The sequence below is a fragment of the Brassica napus genome, chromosome C9, assembly GCF_020379485.1.
Source record: "Brassica napus cultivar Da-Ae chromosome C9, Da-Ae, whole genome shotgun sequence".
In the NCBI taxonomy this organism is placed as follows: Eukaryota; Viridiplantae; Streptophyta; class Magnoliopsida; order Brassicales; family Brassicaceae; genus Brassica; species Brassica napus.
In genome coordinates, this window is record NC_063452.1 from 26,009,960 (window position 1) to 26,027,672 (window position 17,713).

Below are 17,713 nucleotides of genomic sequence, written 5' to 3' on the forward strand. Positions count from 1 at the left end.
TCTTTTTATAGAAGAAGAAGAGAGTTTGAAGGGACAACACGTCGAAGTCACGCGTGGAAGTGCACCCCAACCCACCTGACACTGTCTTTCACCATCTTAAGTGTCGCATCATTTTCAATCTTCAGAGAGATTAACGCTGAGATGTGTGTGCACGGTTTCTTAGAAAAGTTTTTTTGATTCTTTTTATTTCTTTTTATCTGATAAAAAAAAATTAAAAGGTGAACCAATCGCGAACCGATACGTGTCAGTGAGACCTGCAAACAGTGCAAAAAACAAGTCAAATTCGGTCCTTATATCACAACCTTGGACCATGATTATCCATGATCCGTAATGGGATTCTTAAATTTAATAAGTGATTTAAATAAAAAAAAAAAAAGAAGTTATCAATCTTTAAATAAGGAGTTTGGTGACCGATTATTATGTAGGTTTTCCACCCACAAACGAGAGAAAGTATTTTTGTTTTCTATTTTCTATTTTCTTCTTTTCTTTTCTCACTTCGTTCTCTGTAATCTCTTCCTTTCCTTTCGTCTGTGAATCCCCCAGTAAAGTTAGTATCATCATCTTCCACCGGAAGAAATCGATATCTCGAAAGATCGTCTCCGTCATGGATCCTCCGCAGCGCTCATCCACCACCTCAGGATCGGTCTGAACCTATCTCTCGTTATTTTTCGTCGTACATGATGTATGTGGCCCTCCTTCTCTTTGCACTCGGCACCAAGCTCTATTTCATTTTCTAAGGTGAATCAATCAGCTAATTTCAATGATTTGATTTGTGTGTGAAAAGCTATAAAGTAATGGAAATTTAATGTTTCTCTTTCGAAGATTTAGCAAACTCGTTCTTAGTGAAATCAATTGAGTGTTTCTCTATTTTGTTTTTCTCCGGTTTGTGTTATTAGTGAAATCAATTGATTGTTTCTCATGCGTTGATGTAGGAAGTTGAAAAAGTTTTATTTTTTCTCTGTTTACTACATACGGGTAGAAACATAAAGGAGACGTCTTTGTCCTTTTATTTTGAGTCTTGATTTCACTCTAGTGTATCGTTTTTGATTAAGAGTATTTTAATCTTGAGTAGGGGAAATAAAGATAAACTCTTTGAAGTTAGTAGCAGCACCAGCTACATAAGAGGATGGGAGCATCAGAGGCTCTAACTGATCCATCGAGCCTATAAGATGTGGGCAACGTTGAATTTTCCGACACGTATACGATGCTTACCGTGAGAAATGCACTTGCATCTGTCCAGAATGTGAGTCTTGCCTTCTCTCCTTTGTTTATGTGTTTGATTGATGCTATTTATGTTCATGCTTTATGACTCTACGTTTATGTTCTTATGACTCATGATGTCTGTGGCCCTGTGCTTTTGGTATCTTCAAGAGAGAGTTCAGTGACAAGGCTAAGGTAATGCATCCATTGATCTCCTCTTTGCTCTGTTTCTTGTGGTAGTACGTAGCAGTTGGAAAGAGATTTGGTTGTTTTGAATCTTGCTATGATGATATTATCTTAGTTGTATCGTTATTAGAGCTTATTGTGATTTTTACTTTCCACGTTGAAGGTTTGGGACTCGGAGAAGATCGTTGTTATACCAGACCATTACATATTTACAGCTGATAAGCGTGCAAACCGCAACGTGGATATTATGAGGGATTACTGCAGGGAAAAAAACGTCGTTGTTATCAAGGTATGGTGGTTTTGAAAATTTCCATGGAGTGAAAACTGTGAATCCTTATCTTGCTTGCATGTGAATAAAGTTTCATTTCTCATCTGTAGGCTAATCCTGATTACAAAGGTGTTTGCCATGTTGCGCTTGCACAAGAAGGTCATTGAAGGCCAGAAGAGGTAAAAATCTCTCTCGCTGGATATGATTGGCTTTGTTTGGTTTGGTTCGGTTCGGTTCTAAGTGTTGTTGCTGTTACGATTAATATTTTTTTCCTTACGATAGGTTTTGTTAAGAACAGACTCACACACATGTACTGCTGGAGCATTTGGTCAGTTTGCTAAGGGATTGGAAACATTGATGCATGCTTTGTGTTAGGCATTGGACAAATTCTTCTCAAGGTTTGTTAAGAAAAGTTAATTTTTTTTAAAAAAAAAAACTCAAATTAAGAAACTACCATTGTATCTCAAAAATTAAGTGATTTTTAACTAAAATACTTAGTTAATATTTATTAGTTAAATAATTATTAAAGTGTACTTAAGAACCCTTATAAGTTTCTAGTGATAATCATACTCTTAGGAACCGGGTTTTTAAAAATTAGTGGGATCCACCCAATATTTTATTAGGTTTTGCTAAAAACCCTATTGCTAAACCCCCCACCCCCCGTTAACGATGGTCTTATTATAAAGTTAGTGGTGATTTGTATCTGTCGTGCCTTGTACTTGTGTGAAAAATCCTTATACTTCGAACATGCATGCCCCCCCCTCTGTTCCCTCTTTTATTTTCGACCAAATATTTTCGAGATCTTTGATTTCGATAATTTGAAAGAATACAAAAAAGATTGCTGTCGTTTGTTAAAATGCAATTATTTAAAGCTCTTAGAACCAAAATCAAATACCATCCACTTAAAATGTGATAATATGTAGTATTTCGGTTTATTGCCCTGTTCGGGAACGCGCTAGTCGGACGGTCGGGTTGGGCCTAGCGCCTAAAGAGAAAATCGGAGATTAATCGGAAGTTATGCGGGGCGGAATTTTTAGATGGTTTACTATGTTATAAAATATGTTAATTTTTAATTGTGTATAACATTAATACATTTTCATGTTTAAGATTGTATAAAACACACAAATAGAATATATAAACTAAATATAGTGTAATTTTCATCAAAATTATGAATATAAATGATATTTATAAAATTTTAAATCAAATAACCAAATAAAAATATTATTAAAAAAAAATAATAAAAAAATAGATTAGGTGGTCATTTAGGCGGTCTAGGCGGAAAAAATCAGATATCTGATTTTTTAAACTGATTTTGCCTAAATCGGAGCGGAAGAGTGACGCGTAGTGCCTAGTCGCCGATTTTTAGAACAGGGGTTTATTGTAGCATATTATATTCAATCACTTTGGGAACCCTCCTGGATCGCATGAGCCGGTGTATATTTCACGAATTATAATTTTTTTATGTGTTTGATCCACGTCAGTATGCCAAATTATAGACCTTCCAGTCGAGTGAAATCATATAGTGCGTTGACAACTTAGCAATGACGTTTTTGTAAAGATGACATGGTTCTTATATATGATGATGACATATGTTAAAATATATAATTAATAAGATAAATATAATAAAATAATAACACAAAATAATTATTTAATAGTAATTTTTTTTTTTTTTAAATCCTAAACGAAGATAATAGCAAAAGATTATTTGATAGTTTTTAGTTGACAATAATTTCCTTTTTCTAATTTTTTTTATTTTTTTACAATTTTTAAACAAAAAAATCTTTATAGAAATTTACTTAATATTAATTTTCGTTTTCTAAAATCATAAAGAAAATATAAAATTGTAAAAATTTATTTGATAGTAATTATCCTTTTAAAAAATCTTCTACAAAATAAAATTGTTAAAGAGTGTTTAGTTGTAGTTTTCTTTTTTCTTCAAATCTAAACAAAAAAAATGTAAAATAAGCATTTCAAATATTTCCATATAATAATAAATTTTCTTATTTAAATAGTAAATTTTCTGTTTAAAAAATCATAATCCAAAAAGGATTACAATTATTCTTCTTTTTTGTAACTGAAAGGATAACAATTATTCACATCTATATATAAGATTAAACTCTCCTATATTTTGTCACCAAATATAATTGTTTAAAATCAGAAACTCTCTCAATAATCAATGCATGTGTTCTTAGGGTGAAATTCTTAGTGTAATATAAGATATGTTTCTTACCTTTTAACTAAGAAAAGTTTCATAAATAAGTGATATAAGAGACGTATCTTAGCAGAAAAGTGTCAAATTATTTTCGAAGAACCCCAAATGGGTCTCCCTCGTTAATCATGCAGGTGCGTTTTTTTTTCTCGATATAGTTTTAAATTGTTTTATGTTATCATTAGTAGAGACTGTCATAATTATCATGATATATGATGTTGCTGTGTTTAAGTTATTGCCACAATTATGTGTGTTGGTTCCTATAGACGATATAAAATTGGTTATTTTGTTATAGTAAGTAAATATCAACATCAATTTATTATGTTACGTCAACAATGACGATTGATCAATGCAGTATAAACGGTTTATTATGGTTATGCTAATTAGATAATAATTTGAAAATCAACAATAATTGTTATGATTTTGATGGTCATCTTAGTTTAGTCAAAAGTTTAAATAGACACTTCTTACAATAGGACTGTTTGAAAAAAAAATATTTACTACCCTATCATGAATTATCAATGAAACAATGAATTCATAAGGTTATTTAACACTAAATCAGTTAAAAATATTAAAAGGTAAGAAATTTGAAAAAAAAATAATGAACTTATAGGAAGTAATATCTCATACTTAATAAATGTAAAAAAAAATCTTTTATAACTTTTTATTAAAATTGATATTTTATTATATAGGAAAATACAATCAAGGCTGTCAGCTCATTCTCTTTTTGAAAAGTTTGGAGATGAACTATGTGAAGGAATTATTATCGACATCTTCTATTTATAATGTGTAAGACTGCAGTAAGAACTATAAAGTCTTCGATCATAAATTTCAGATAAGAGTGATTGAGAAAACAACAACTGCATATGTGTGAAATAACCATTACCTCAAACACTGTGAATTTTTTTTTATTTCAACTATAAAGATTTTGCTCAACTTAAAGATACAAGAAACTATATATTAGATGATAATATTCATGCATTTATATATATACATACATATATATATATACTTATTTTGTTACAGATGTGTAATTGGTATATCAATACTATGAAAATTTGATGTTCGTAGTCAGACTACACCCGTCTTTTGAAGAGTTACTCTAAATTTATTTATAAGAAGGTATTTTTATATTCATAATTGTAGTTCTTTTTCTCTATGAATTATTAGTCCAATTCCATTAAGCAATTTCAGTTTTTCTTTTTCTTTTTCTACAAAAACTCAATTTTGTATAGTGAAATTGAAATATAAGCAATATTATGAGTTGGACAAGCATAACTATTTGAAGATATATATTGCGCTGTGAAATGTGATAATATTTTTTTTATCATGAAACTCTTTTATCAAGACATATCAAGCTGTAATTTTTTTATCAGCATCTTCTGAAAAAAATTCTATTAAAATTTTTTTGGATGTTTATTTTATTAGTTAAGTGTAATTAGTTGAAGAAAATTTAATATACTAATTTTTATTTATTTCTATTAGTTTCAGCTATGATGATGGTTGCCTGGTTAATCTTGGCGATATGATTGAAAATCCTTAAATGAATAATGAAGTTTGTGAAGCTCAATATTAGTTAAAATATATATATATATCTTTATCTTAACTTATAAGACAATTCTCCTAAATAGACAATTTCAAGTTTTGGTCACAAAAATAGACCACAAGGAGAAAAATGATCAAAATGTTTCATTTAATAGGTAAAATGACACTAATACCCTAGATATATATAAAAAATAATAATTAATTTTTTTATAGTTTTAGATTATATGTTTTCAAATTCGAACTTTTTTATAAATTTTTTTTTTTTGAATTTTTTTTTTTTTTTTGAAATTTTAAATATTTATTTTTTATTTTACAAAATTTTAAACCTCAATCCCAAATCCCAACCACTTAACTCTAAACCCTAAGGTTTGGATTAGTTAACCCTAGGGGTATAAATGTATATTTACCTCTTCAATGAAACATTTTGGTCATTTTGATCCTTAGAGTCTATATTTGTGACAATAATTTTTTAGTGCTATCCTAGGGTATTTCTCTAACTTATATGAGTTAACTATATTTAGTCAACATAAAAAAAAATTAAAAAAATTAAAATTGTTTTTAAATATTAAGTATTTATTTATATATTTATAAGAATCCTAAACTCCACATTCCTAAAATTCTAATCTAGATTAGTTAACTATAGGGTTATAAGTGTTTTTTTTTTCTTTTCAAAAGTGAAAGTAAAAGTGGTATTAAGAATGTTGTATTTTTGGTAATTTCCCGTATAATATTGTCATTGACTAGATTGACCTTATTTGGCTTTCAATTTTTTTTTCATTTTAATTTTTACTTTGGTTGAGTTCTGTTGACTTGTAGAAAGGAATGAAGCCAAAGGAGAAGTATGGAGGAGTTTGGGTCTGGTGCAAAGATAAAACAAGATCTTCAGAGATTGTCTATCAAGGCTTCATGAGGGTTTAAAGAAGTCCAGAAGTGTCATGAAGGCTGTACAGAGATAGGGTTTAAGTCCAAGAGGGACTTAGACATCATTTGGAGAGAATTGGGTGATGGTGCAAATAGGAGATAGGGCATCCCGGAAGTTCAGACGGTACGGTTCCGTACGGACCGTGCAAACTTAGGGCGACCCAAATGGAGTTAGGATCAATCTTGTGAGAAGCTTGAGTGAGATGTGCAAAGTTACGGCAAGGTACGGACAGGCAGTCCGTACCATTGACCGTACAAGAAGAAGTGGTCGTACCAAGCTGATTCATGTCGACCAAGAGAAGTACAAACTTAGGGCGCGGCTTACCTTGATGAAATATGACCATTGGGGAGTTCAGATGATAAGGGAATATGCCATAGGATCTGTGTGGTCCAAGACATGCTGGAAAGGGAAAGACACTTTTACTTTACAGCCTTATCCACACAAGAATCCATCCTGTCCCTTGATTCAAACTGAAGCGATCCCATCCATTCAAGCCAGCCTGTTCGAGTTGTATCTTCAACCAATAAGGAGACATCACTCAGATTACATTGACCAGACCAAGACTACATCCTAGGCGTCCATATTCTCAAGCAAGATCAACCATTAGATTTAGGTTTATGAATGTGCAAGTTGTAAGCTTATAAATAAGCATGTATGAGGCATTTTGTAAGCTCTCAAGTGAGTAAGGGGGTTTCTCTTCTCCTTCATGGAAATGAAAAACTAGTTCTTGAATATGAAACTCTAATCTCTAAACACTTAATTTCTCTTAGTCTCTCAGTCTCTTAATCTCTATTTCTAAGTCTCTTATACACTCATAAACACTCTCATCAATCTCTTTCTAAATCACCTAGAACAAGCTCTCATCTTACTCCATTGGAGCTTTTACACATTCACTCACACAACCAGAGTAGTACTCTATAAAAACTCATATGGTATCAGAGCCAGGTTCATCAGAACCTGAGTTGTAGCTTCCGCAAACCCACAACTCTCTCCTTAGCTCAAATCCAAACCAATGAAGCTATATCCATTCGGTTCAGTTTCTTATGAAGAAGAAGGGTGAAGCTTGGCGATTCTCTTGGTTCCTCATCATGTCTCTCAGCCGGCCATATCAGTACCTGATGAAAAGTTTGATGGAAGCAAAGGAGGATGGAGAGGTCTAGCTAACCTCAAGCCAAAACTCCATGTCCTTGAAGCTACTTGCATCCGGTTACAAGAAGGAAGATCCAAAGATGGTGGCGACTGAAAGTGTAAAGAAAAGAGGGGTCTTTTGAGTTGATGGTGCAAGATGGTGGCTATGTACTGAAGGAGAAAGAGGTGGGTGACGATCCAGACTCTCAAATCCAACAAAAGCCATGGCCGGTTTCATGGAGATTCAAGGAACCAATCTGGTTCCTTGTGGTAAATGATTCTTAAAACCCATGATATTGAGCTTGTGTTGTTGACTGGTTGTGATGTTGTGATGTGATTGAAAACCTGAGGATTGTTTAAAGATTGCTAAATGAAAATATTTTAGAATATGTCCCAAGATGCTTAAAGAGACTTGTTTGGTGATTGAGATTGTTTAATATGCTTAACTCCACTTCATAGTGATGCTTGTTGTGATTAATTGAATCTGCTTGCATACATGTATTGAAACTGATTGAAAGTTGTTGCATATAGTCTTGTGGCTGTCTTACATTGAAGCATTAGATTCATGTCTAAATTGCTGAGTAAAGAAGCTTTAAAATTGCCTAAGTAGCTTGCATTGAATATGTTATGATCATGCTTGTGCTTAGAGAGTTTGCTTGCAAGAATTAGAACTTGAAAATGTCTTGTTTAATTTGTTGCAATTCTTGTGATATTGAGAATCAAACTTGATGTTTAATCAAGGATTGATCTCAATACTATTGTATCTCATCTTTGCTGGAGTTTGAGTGATGTTTCAGGTTCACGAGATGTGTTCTTGGTTCACCATCCATCCGAGTTGAAAGTAGGAGATGTTTGCCCATTGTGTGTGCAATAGAGAGTTGAGAAAGAAGTGGTGATGCGCCACTGGTGTGAAGTCTCACTGAAGCTCACTTGCAAGTTTGGACCTATACTCAATCCAAGCTTGAGGAGGGGAGTTAAGTGAGCTATCTGGCGGTTCAAGAAGTTCATTGCAAGCAACTGAAGATGATGCCATCCGGTTCTAGGCAGTGGCGTGTCTAGGCAAGAGAGTGTTCAGAGCATTCTTAGCTGTGAGAAGATGAAGACTACTCTGTCAAGGCGGTCTCTAGTGTGAGGTGATTGGAGAGATAGCTGAAGCTTCCACAAGCATTCCATGAAGATGGCGAGATCAGAAGAGAGGCTGCAATGGTGCGTGTGTGTGGATCATGAAGCAATCCATCCAAGCTTGTTCCTGTGAGAGTCTCAAGTTTGAGGGGTAGTGTTGAAGCTTACATGATCCGAGAGAGCTTGGTGGTTATTCAAGAAGAGGAAGCAACATGTTAGGAAGTGTGATGAAGGATGAAGAAGCAATGTCCAAGGCGGCTTCAAGTGTTGAGGTGATTGGAGAGTGGCTGAATCATCCTAATATAGTTCCAACAACAAGGTGGCGACTCTAGAAGAAGAAGAAGCAGCCAAGGCTCAGTAACCAAGTTGTATCTCTATGGAGGCTGATCTAGTGTGTCCGAGCACTTCAACTTAACAAGAGGTTAGGTGAAAGGGGGAGAGACCAAGATCACGCAGTTAGGAAAGTACAAGGCGTGGGGGTGTTGTGAAGAGGCCATGATCCAGAGTCTTTGTGTCTATCCCACTTATACTAAGACACAAAGACTCACTGACCAATCCCTAGGCCTTGGAGACTTTACTCTTTTTCCCTAATCAAGGTTTTGTCCCAAAGGGTTTTCCATCGTGAATTTTTTAATGAGAAAGTTCTTCAAGGTTCCAAGCTTGACTTAGGATCAGCTAGAGTCAAGCTTGAGGGAGAGTGTTGACTTGAAGAAATGAATGAACCCAAAGGAGAAGTATGGAGGAGTTTGGGTCTGGTGCAAAGATAGGGCAAGATCTTCAGAGATTGTCTATCAAGGCTTCATGAGGGTTTAAAGAAGTCCAGAAGTGTCATGAAGGCTGTGCAGAGATAGGGTTTAAGTCCAAGAGGGACTTAGAAATCATTTAGAGAGAATTGGGTGATGGTGCAAAGATAGGGCGTCCCGGAAGTTCAGACGGTACAGACGGTACAGATCCGTACGGACCGTGCAAACTTAGGGCGACCCAAATGGAGTTAGGATCGACCTTGTGAGAAGCTTGGGTGAGATGTGCAAAGTTAGGGCGAGGTACGGATAGGCGTCAGTACCATTGACCGTACAAGAAGAAGTGGTCGTACCAAGCTGATTCATGTCGACCAAGAGAAGTGCAAACTTAGGGCGCATCTTACCTTGATTGAATATGACCGTTGGGGAGTTCAGATGATAAGGGAATATGCCATAAAATCTGTGTGATCCAAGACATGCTGGAAAGGGAAATGCACTTTTAATTTGCAGCCTTATCCACACAAAAATCCATCATGTCCCTTGATTCAAACTGAAGCGATCCCATCCATTTCAAGCCAGCCTGTCCGAGCTGTATCTTCAACCAATAAAGAGACATCACTCAAATTACATTGACCAGACCAAGACTACATCCTAGGCGTCCATATTCTCAAACAAGATCAACCATTAGATTTAGGTTTATGAATGTGCAAGTTGTAAGCTTATAAATAAGCATGTACGAGGCGTTTTGTAAACTCTCAATTTAGTAAGGGGGTTTCCCTTCTCCTTCATGGAAATGAAAAACTAGTTCTTGAATCTGAAACTCTAATCTCTAAACACTTATTCTCTTAGTCTCTCAGTCTCTTAATCTCTGTTTCTAAGTCTCTTATACACTCATAAATACTCTCATCAATCTCTTTCTAAATCACATAAACAAGCTCCCATCTTACTCCATTGGAACTTTTACACATTCACTCACACAACCAGAGTAGTACTCTATAAAAACTCATAAGTTCGGTTTAAATTTTGAAGTATGAGTGTTTTATTTAGGCTTAAATACAAAGTTGATAACAATTTACCTATGCACCATGATTATAAATACAAATATTTAATTGGAATTTATGTGTGTAAATGAATTTTTAATTATAAAATAAATATCTCACAACTTACGAAAACAAAAAAAATCCTAAATCTATAATAATATGATTTATTATTGTTATGTTTTTATTAAATTAAAACGTCAAACAAAACCACGGACAGATAAAGCGGAAAAGGTAGGGTGTGTCTAATGCAATAATAAGCCCAATGAAGCTCTTTATTTAAAGGGCAAATTCCACAAATAACCTGACTTTCAACCTCTTAAACTTTTACTTCCATCAGCCCACTTACTCTTGTTAAATTGTCAGCTACAGTTTCAGACCTTATAGGCCTAAAAAATTGTTTAGCTTACGGTCCATATGATGTAATGGCCGGCACTGGCTCTACCGGCGTTGATCAACTTCTTATGCGTGAATTAAACATATTTGCAGGTTGTAAAAGGTGTGGGCTGAGTGAAATAATATAGCTCACGTCCATTTGTTTCATTGGCCATCCGAGCCTGACAAAGAAAAAAGATCTTTTAATAATATTTTCTGTAGTTAGAATAGTGAATTCAAAAAGCTACACAAGTCGCATGTTTTTCATTTTTCTTTATTGTAATTTAGTGACCGGCCATAAGTAATCAAAGATCCGAAAACTTGGACCAACTATTTCCCACGTTTCCACGTGCCGGCGGCCATGGAAACCAAATCCGAATTCCTCAATTCTTTATATCATTCTTGGTTCACTTTGGGAATTTACGCACGTGTCTTCATCACCATTCATCATCCAAATATGTATAAATATAAACATAGATTGATATTCGTAGAACTCAAATCACTCACGGATAAACCAAAGTCCCATCTTTTCTTCATAATATAATCCTTTCAACCAAATCACAAAACTCTCTTTTGATGAATGGCTTCTCATGCTATGTCTCTCCGGTCCATCTCCATGACAACTCTCAACAACCTCTCCTGTAATCACCAATCTCATCGTAGCTCTCTTCTCAGTTTCTCTAAACCTTTCCAGAATCTTGGGATCTCATCCAACGTTCAAGATTTCTCCTCTTGTTCAACTTCCACTCCCAAGAACCTCACACTATCTCGAGCTCTCTCCAAGAACTCTGGAGACACCGAACATTCCAGACCAAGTAAGTTAACTGATCATTTTTTCTTCTTCTTATTATTATCTAATCATATGACCTCAAAGCTCACAAATCGAATTTATTTTCCTCGCTTCTTACAAAAGATTCAGGCAAAGTTCAAGAACTGAGTGTGTATGAGATCAACGAACTAGACCGACACAGCCCAAAAATACTTAAAAATTCAATTAGCTTAACGTTCCGTCTCGGAGATCTCGTCCCATTCACCAACAAAATCTACACCGGAGACCTCAAGAAGCGCGTGGGAATCACCGCTGGTCTCTGCGTCGTGATCCAACACGTCCCGGAGAAGAAAGGTGATCGGTTCGAAGCTACTTACAGCTTCTACTTCGGCGACTACGGTCACTTGTCCGTACAAGGACCGTACCTGACCTACGAAGAATCGTTCCTCGCCATTACTGGTGGCACTGGAATCTTTGAAGGTGCCTACGGACAGGTCAAACTTCAACAGCTCGTTTATCCGACAAAACTCTTCTACACTTTCTACCTTAAGGGTCTTGCTTGTGATTTACCGGTGGAGCTCACCGGAACTCCTGTTCCTCCGTCGAAGGACGTGAAGCCTGCTCCGGAAGCTAAGGCATTGAAACCTAGCGGAATTATTAGTAACTTTACCAATTAAATTCAGTAAAATTAGTCATATGTGCTTCTTGTGTCTTTGTATGAGATATATATTATTTTTAAACAAAGAAATAGAAAGTTAAAATCTATTGTTGGTAAGTTACCAATGGTAACTTTAGAGCATATTATAAAACAAAAAAAAATAATATTATTATAATAATTTAGTTACACATTAATTTTTTAAAACCAATTGAAACAATGATAGTGTAACATCTGTCATTTGATGTTTAGAACCAGTCCTTAGAGCGTCCGCAACGGGGGTTCATTCCGAATCCTTAACGCTAAAGCATATGTTAGTTTTAATATAATAATAATATTTAGGCTAATAAACGTAAGGATTGGTCCGTAATTAGGAGGTTTAAGGACTTGATCCTTGTGGTACGTGGCCGAATTTGAGTGGATCGTTCGTTAAAGCTGGAGATTTATTAGTTCTTTAGAATGAGTCTTCTTCTTCCCCTCAGCGATCGTCGGAGAGATATTTTCCCGTCGAAGAAAATGAAGATTGACGATAACGAAGGCGTCTCAGCTTCCAGCTAGCACCTGGTCTTCGCTTACTACGTCACTGGACACGGCTTCGGTCGCACCACCCGCGTCGTCGAGGTTTTCCTTCTCACCCTCTCTCTCTCTCTGCATCATTCTTATCTGTGACTACTGCGTTAGTTCGATCGTGGCTAATTTGTTGCAATTCAGGTTGTCCGTCACTTGATCGCGGCCGGGCACGACGTTCATGTCGTCACCGGCGCGCCTGATTTCCGAGATTCAGTCTCCTAGGCTTAAGATTCGAAAGGTTTCTATCGATCATTTACTTGCTTACTCTTTCAATTGTTTACTGGAAACATAAGGATATATTGATTAATTGGCGATTGTTAGGTTCTTTTGGACTGTGGAGCTGTGCAAGCTGATGCTCTGACTGTAGATCGCCTTGCCTCCTTAGAAAAGGTTTTAACTAATGTGATCACTTGTAAATGATTATTGGTCTTATCTTGATTGCAATTTCCAGTTTATGAGCTTTACACTTTTTTTGTGATGCTGCCACTTCCACAGTATGTGGAAACAACTGTGGTTCCTCGAGCTGAAATCTTGAAAACAGAAGTGGAGTGGCTTCATTCTATCAAAACTGATTTCGTGGTAATTAACTTTTTCTTTTCATACAATCTCTCGGCCCATCGTTAACTTATCTTGGACTTTTGCTTTGTAAAATTCACCTGGAGAATTTTCACGTTTGTTAAACACAGGTGTCTGATGTTGTCCCCGTAGCGTGCCGTGCAGCGGCTGATGCTGGCATACGTTCTGTCTGTGTCACCAATTTCAGGTGACGATTTTTAATATCCTACTTTCAGTTTTGGTGTATCTTGTTTGGCCTCCTGAGGTCTTGAGCGTGTTGTAGTCCACGTTCACAACCTAGCTTTTGTTATCAAGTGTTCAACTCCCCTGTTTTAGAAAAAAATGTTTATAGTGAAAATATAGTTACAAATTGATTTTCTGCCATGATCGAATTGAATAGTGCAAATTTGTTTCATACTCAGCTTGATCCTTGAAGTTAGACTTTCCATTGATTCATGATTGACCAAAAATTTGATGCTGAATGGTTGAGCTAGGATTCAATGTAGGTGACACCATTGCACACATCATTTTTAATTACAATTCTTAACTATTCAAAAAGTAAAAAAACAAAAAAAATTAATATTCTAATCCTAAGGATTCGACCTCCCAGCCTCACCGTTGCACATGCTCTTAAATGCCCAAATTAAAAACCTTTCTACACTCTCTCACTAATATTAATTATTTTTTCATTTTTCTTTAATGTTAAGAACTTCTTTAAAAGCTCACTAATGGAGCTGGTCTTAGCGGTAGAGTATCTGCATTAAATGTCTTACACATATGATATTATTATCATTAAGTAATTTAAATAAAGTTTAAGTTTGAATAAAAATGAACCATTAGAACGTGATTAACCATGGAGACCCATCCGAGTCTTTTAATGAATATCAATACTATTATAAGGAAAGAATTTTAATAAATCTATTTAAAAATATTGTTTGGACCATTTCCTTTTATTATTTTTTGGTCTTCCCCTATATATTCGTGTGACCCTCAACTATAGCGATTATTGATTCCATGCGCGTATAACATAAATTATTTTCCATGACAGCATTTGACACTTTGACTTTCAAAACATCTCGCTTATCTAATACCACGATTAACGCTGAAACCTAAATGGATTTTTTAATTTTTTTTTTAATTTTTTTTGTCTGAATAAAAAAAATCAACCAATCGCGGACCGCTACGTGTCAGTGGGGCCTGCGAACAGTGCAAAAAACCAGCCAACATCGATCCTTATTCTGGTTTTTCTGCAACCCGTTTTTTTCCTTTTTATGGGCTCAACAGCGATCCTTTTTCCGTTTTTCCTTTGACTTTCAAAACGTCTCGCTTATCTAAGACCATGATTAACGCTGAAACCCAAATGGGCTTTTTAATTTTTTTTTGATTTTTTTTGTTTGAATAAAAAAAAAACCAACCAACAGCGATCCTTATTCAGGTTTTTCTGCGACCAGTTTTTTTCTTTTTTATGCCCCCCCTTGAAAGACCACTAAAAACTCCTTCCCCTCCTCCAATAATCATGCCCTAGACATCTAAGACACCACAACTATATCAATTATTTAAACTTACATTCTCTTTCGATCATGTAGCCTATCTATACATCTAATACACAACATTTTGTAAGATATAAGTGTATTTAACTTACAGCATAACCTGCCATTGTTTTAGATCTTCTAACCTTGCCATAGTATTACTTCTTTTTCAAGTAAATAAAGAAATCAACTTTAGACACCATAGCTTAGACGATACTTATATACACGATCATACGAGCATTGTTCATCATAAATATTGTTATACGATATATACAATTAACTACATACACATAGGCCTGAAACTTTTATCCGAGATCTGGATTCGATCCGAGATTCGATCCGGATCCGATCCGAAAATCCGGATATCCGGAGAGGCCGAATCAGGATCCGGATAATAAAATGTTGGATCCGTCAAAGCCGAATCCGGATCCGGATAATAAAATATTGGATCCGTCAAAGCCGAATCCGGATATCTTGATTTTTTAGTCCAGATATCCGGATCCGTAAGTTTTATTAATAACTATTTCAAAAATAGTAATATCTATATATAAAAACTAACTTTATTTAATATATTTTTATTTTTATAATAATATATGTAAATTTTATGTAAATTTTGTAATATTATACATAGAAATAATTAAAAACATTATATATTTTTTATTTTTAAATTATTTTTAATATTATATATATATTATTATTATTATTATTTTATTTATTTTAAGGATCCAAATCCGGATCCGGATATCCGCCGGATATTACAATTTTTAGAAGGATATCCGACACCGGATATCTGAGAACTCCGGATCCGGATAAGGATAATAAAATTATGGATCCGCCGGATAAGGATCCGGATCCGGATACGGATCCGGATCCGGATACCTTAAAATTGCCCGGATATCCGATCCGTCCCAAGCCTTAATACACATACACCATTTTCACAATGTTGCTGATATCGACCTTTGTAACCACCTTTTAAAAAATAAAATTCTTAACAAACACATCTCGCATAAAGAATATATTGAGAATATGCTAAGTTGATATCTCCTTACAATTTTATTTTTAATAAATGCGACTATTATCTTACCAAAAATCGCCATAAATTGCCATTTATTTTTAATAAATGCGACTAAATTAATAAATTAATACTTGGTTCACTATTTTGGTTGATTGATAGTTAATGTACTTATAAATAATCTTAATAACATTGTTAAAAAATATTTTTATACAAGTCAAATATATATTGATATATCAAAAATTCTAAAACAAAAAAAAAATTATATTCTTCTCATTGAGTTAATAACGGTCTTTTTTTATATTAAGATATTTTTACCATATTCATTTTATTATATCCTACCCCACTATATATGAGTAATTAGATCTCTCGGTTCGACCAGAAGTCTAACTCGGATATGAAAACTCAATGAAAATATTGTACATGACTGTAATAATAATAATAATAGAATAACTTTTAAATATTATAGATATCTAATAATAGACATAAATTCATTTAATATTTGGCTTTACAATCAACAAAAAATTAGCTGCGCTTAAGAAGCGCGGGTCAAAATCTAGTTTAAGTATTAAAGTTAAATTAAGAATTTTTGTTAAGAGACAATTACTTTTTGTACTCCAATGCAAAAACTCAATTAAGGGTTCTTAAAAAAAACAGTTAGCACACCTTGTTATAGCAACAAATCATTTGCTTGGCACCAAGGATGAAAGCAAGAAGATCATGCTCACAGGTTTGACCATCCTTGGAGATACCAGCCTCAAAACCACCAGTGCTCACCTTGTTATAGCAGCAAATCATTCGCTTGGCACAAAGGGTGAAAGCAAGAAAAGCGTGCTCACGGGTCTGACCATCCTTGGAGATACCAGCCTCAAAACCACCAGTGCTCACGGGTCTGACCATCCTCTCTTTTCCCTATCTTCCATACTACCATCTTCCATACAATCACAGTAGCAAGTATTCATTCAAACATGATCCAAAGCAACCATAAACATTTAAAAGGGAGCAGCCTTTTGTTTCCAAAAGCCTTGATACTATTACCATAGTTCAATTTCATGGGAATTTGTCCTTCATCCGTTGCAATGCAGACCATATAAGTTATAATCCTGAAACATGCCACTGCACACAACAAATGTAAAAGAGTACGGATTGCTACAAGATAAAATTCGTACCATCTCCTCAAAACTTTACTCCTCTCTCCAGCAGTCTTTCTGCTCCAAGCTGAATGTAATAAAAAATATATTACAGGGAACAAGTTTGTATCCTTCCAAGCACATTATTCAGTGGGAATAGAAGTGACCATCAAACATTGAGTAAAGACGAAACAGTTTTAGGTATTAGGAGTAGTATAATTAAGAGACGTTCAAAAAGAAAGAAAGCCAAGTGTCACGCCACAACTTTTTGAAGCAAGAACGGGTCGGAACCGCGAGGTTTAAACCGACCTTACTTAGAATTTTCTTAAGTCCTAAGCTTTTGTAAAATATTATTAAGAAGTGTGTAGAAAGCTTAAGTGTGAAGCTACTTAAGGGGAGGGTACTTCACCATGAAGTTACTTCATAGGATGGAAAAGATCTGAGCTGTTAGATCGGTTTAATCTGAGTCGTCCATTAAGGAGGTGAACTTGTATAAATAGGGGTGATGGCCTCATTTGTAAGATACCAAGTTTCTAATAAGAAAACACTTATAAGCTTTGGCCTCTCTCTAAAAACGTCACTCTCTCTCTCTCTAAGTACTGATCGAGTTATCCGAAAGGCTGACTTAGCAAATCACAAGGGTGAAAGGTGCTAAGGCCGCACATCCTGATTGCTGTGAAGAAATCAGACCGTGACAGTTGGTATCAGAGCGGAGTTACGATCCAGGCAAAGGGAGACTCTGTCCGAGTGAAGAAAATGGC

At 34.9% G+C, this 17,713-nt stretch overlaps 2 protein-coding genes across 5 annotated transcripts; both read left to right on the top strand.

Moving 5' to 3' along the window:
• The first annotated feature begins 395 nt into the window (after nucleotides 1–395).
• Nucleotides 396–7,062, top strand: LOC106416451 (3-isopropylmalate dehydratase large subunit, chloroplastic). Of its 4 annotated transcripts, XR_007328789.1 has the most exons (7): nucleotides 406–738; nucleotides 1,073–1,243; nucleotides 1,372–1,395; nucleotides 1,550–1,675; nucleotides 1,765–1,833; nucleotides 1,937–2,052; nucleotides 2,578–2,696. XR_007328789.1 is itself a non-coding variant. In XM_048768693.1 (6 exons), exons 2-5 carry the CDS (start codon nucleotides 1,205–1,207, stop codon nucleotides 1,819–1,821), a joined length of 246 nt encoding a protein of 81 aa, XP_048624650.1. In that variant the 5' UTR covers nucleotides 412–682; nucleotides 1,073–1,204; the 3' UTR covers nucleotides 1,822–1,833; nucleotides 1,937–2,177. The 4 variants fall into 4 exon arrangements, 2 of the variants coding, with proteins under 2 accessions (XP_048624650.1, XP_013712790.1); XR_007328788.1 differs by lacking the exon at nucleotides 2,578–2,696 and adding an exon at nucleotides 6,225–7,062 and having other exon boundaries at nucleotides 396–738; nucleotides 1,073–1,395; XM_048768693.1 differs by lacking the exon at nucleotides 2,578–2,696 and having other exon boundaries at nucleotides 412–682; nucleotides 1,937–2,177.
• A 4,044-nt stretch (nucleotides 7,063–11,106) lies between these two features.
• LOC106416449 (allene oxide cyclase 2, chloroplastic) lies at nucleotides 11,107–12,266 on the top strand. Its single transcript, XM_013857334.3, has 2 exons — nucleotides 11,107–11,547; nucleotides 11,646–12,266. The coding sequence occupies exons 1-2, from the start codon at nucleotides 11,313–11,315 to the stop codon at nucleotides 12,176–12,178; spliced, it is 768 nt and encodes a 255-aa protein (XP_013712788.1). The 5' UTR covers nucleotides 11,107–11,312; the 3' UTR covers nucleotides 12,179–12,266.
• The last annotated feature ends 5,447 nt before the right edge of the window (nucleotides 12,267–17,713 follow it).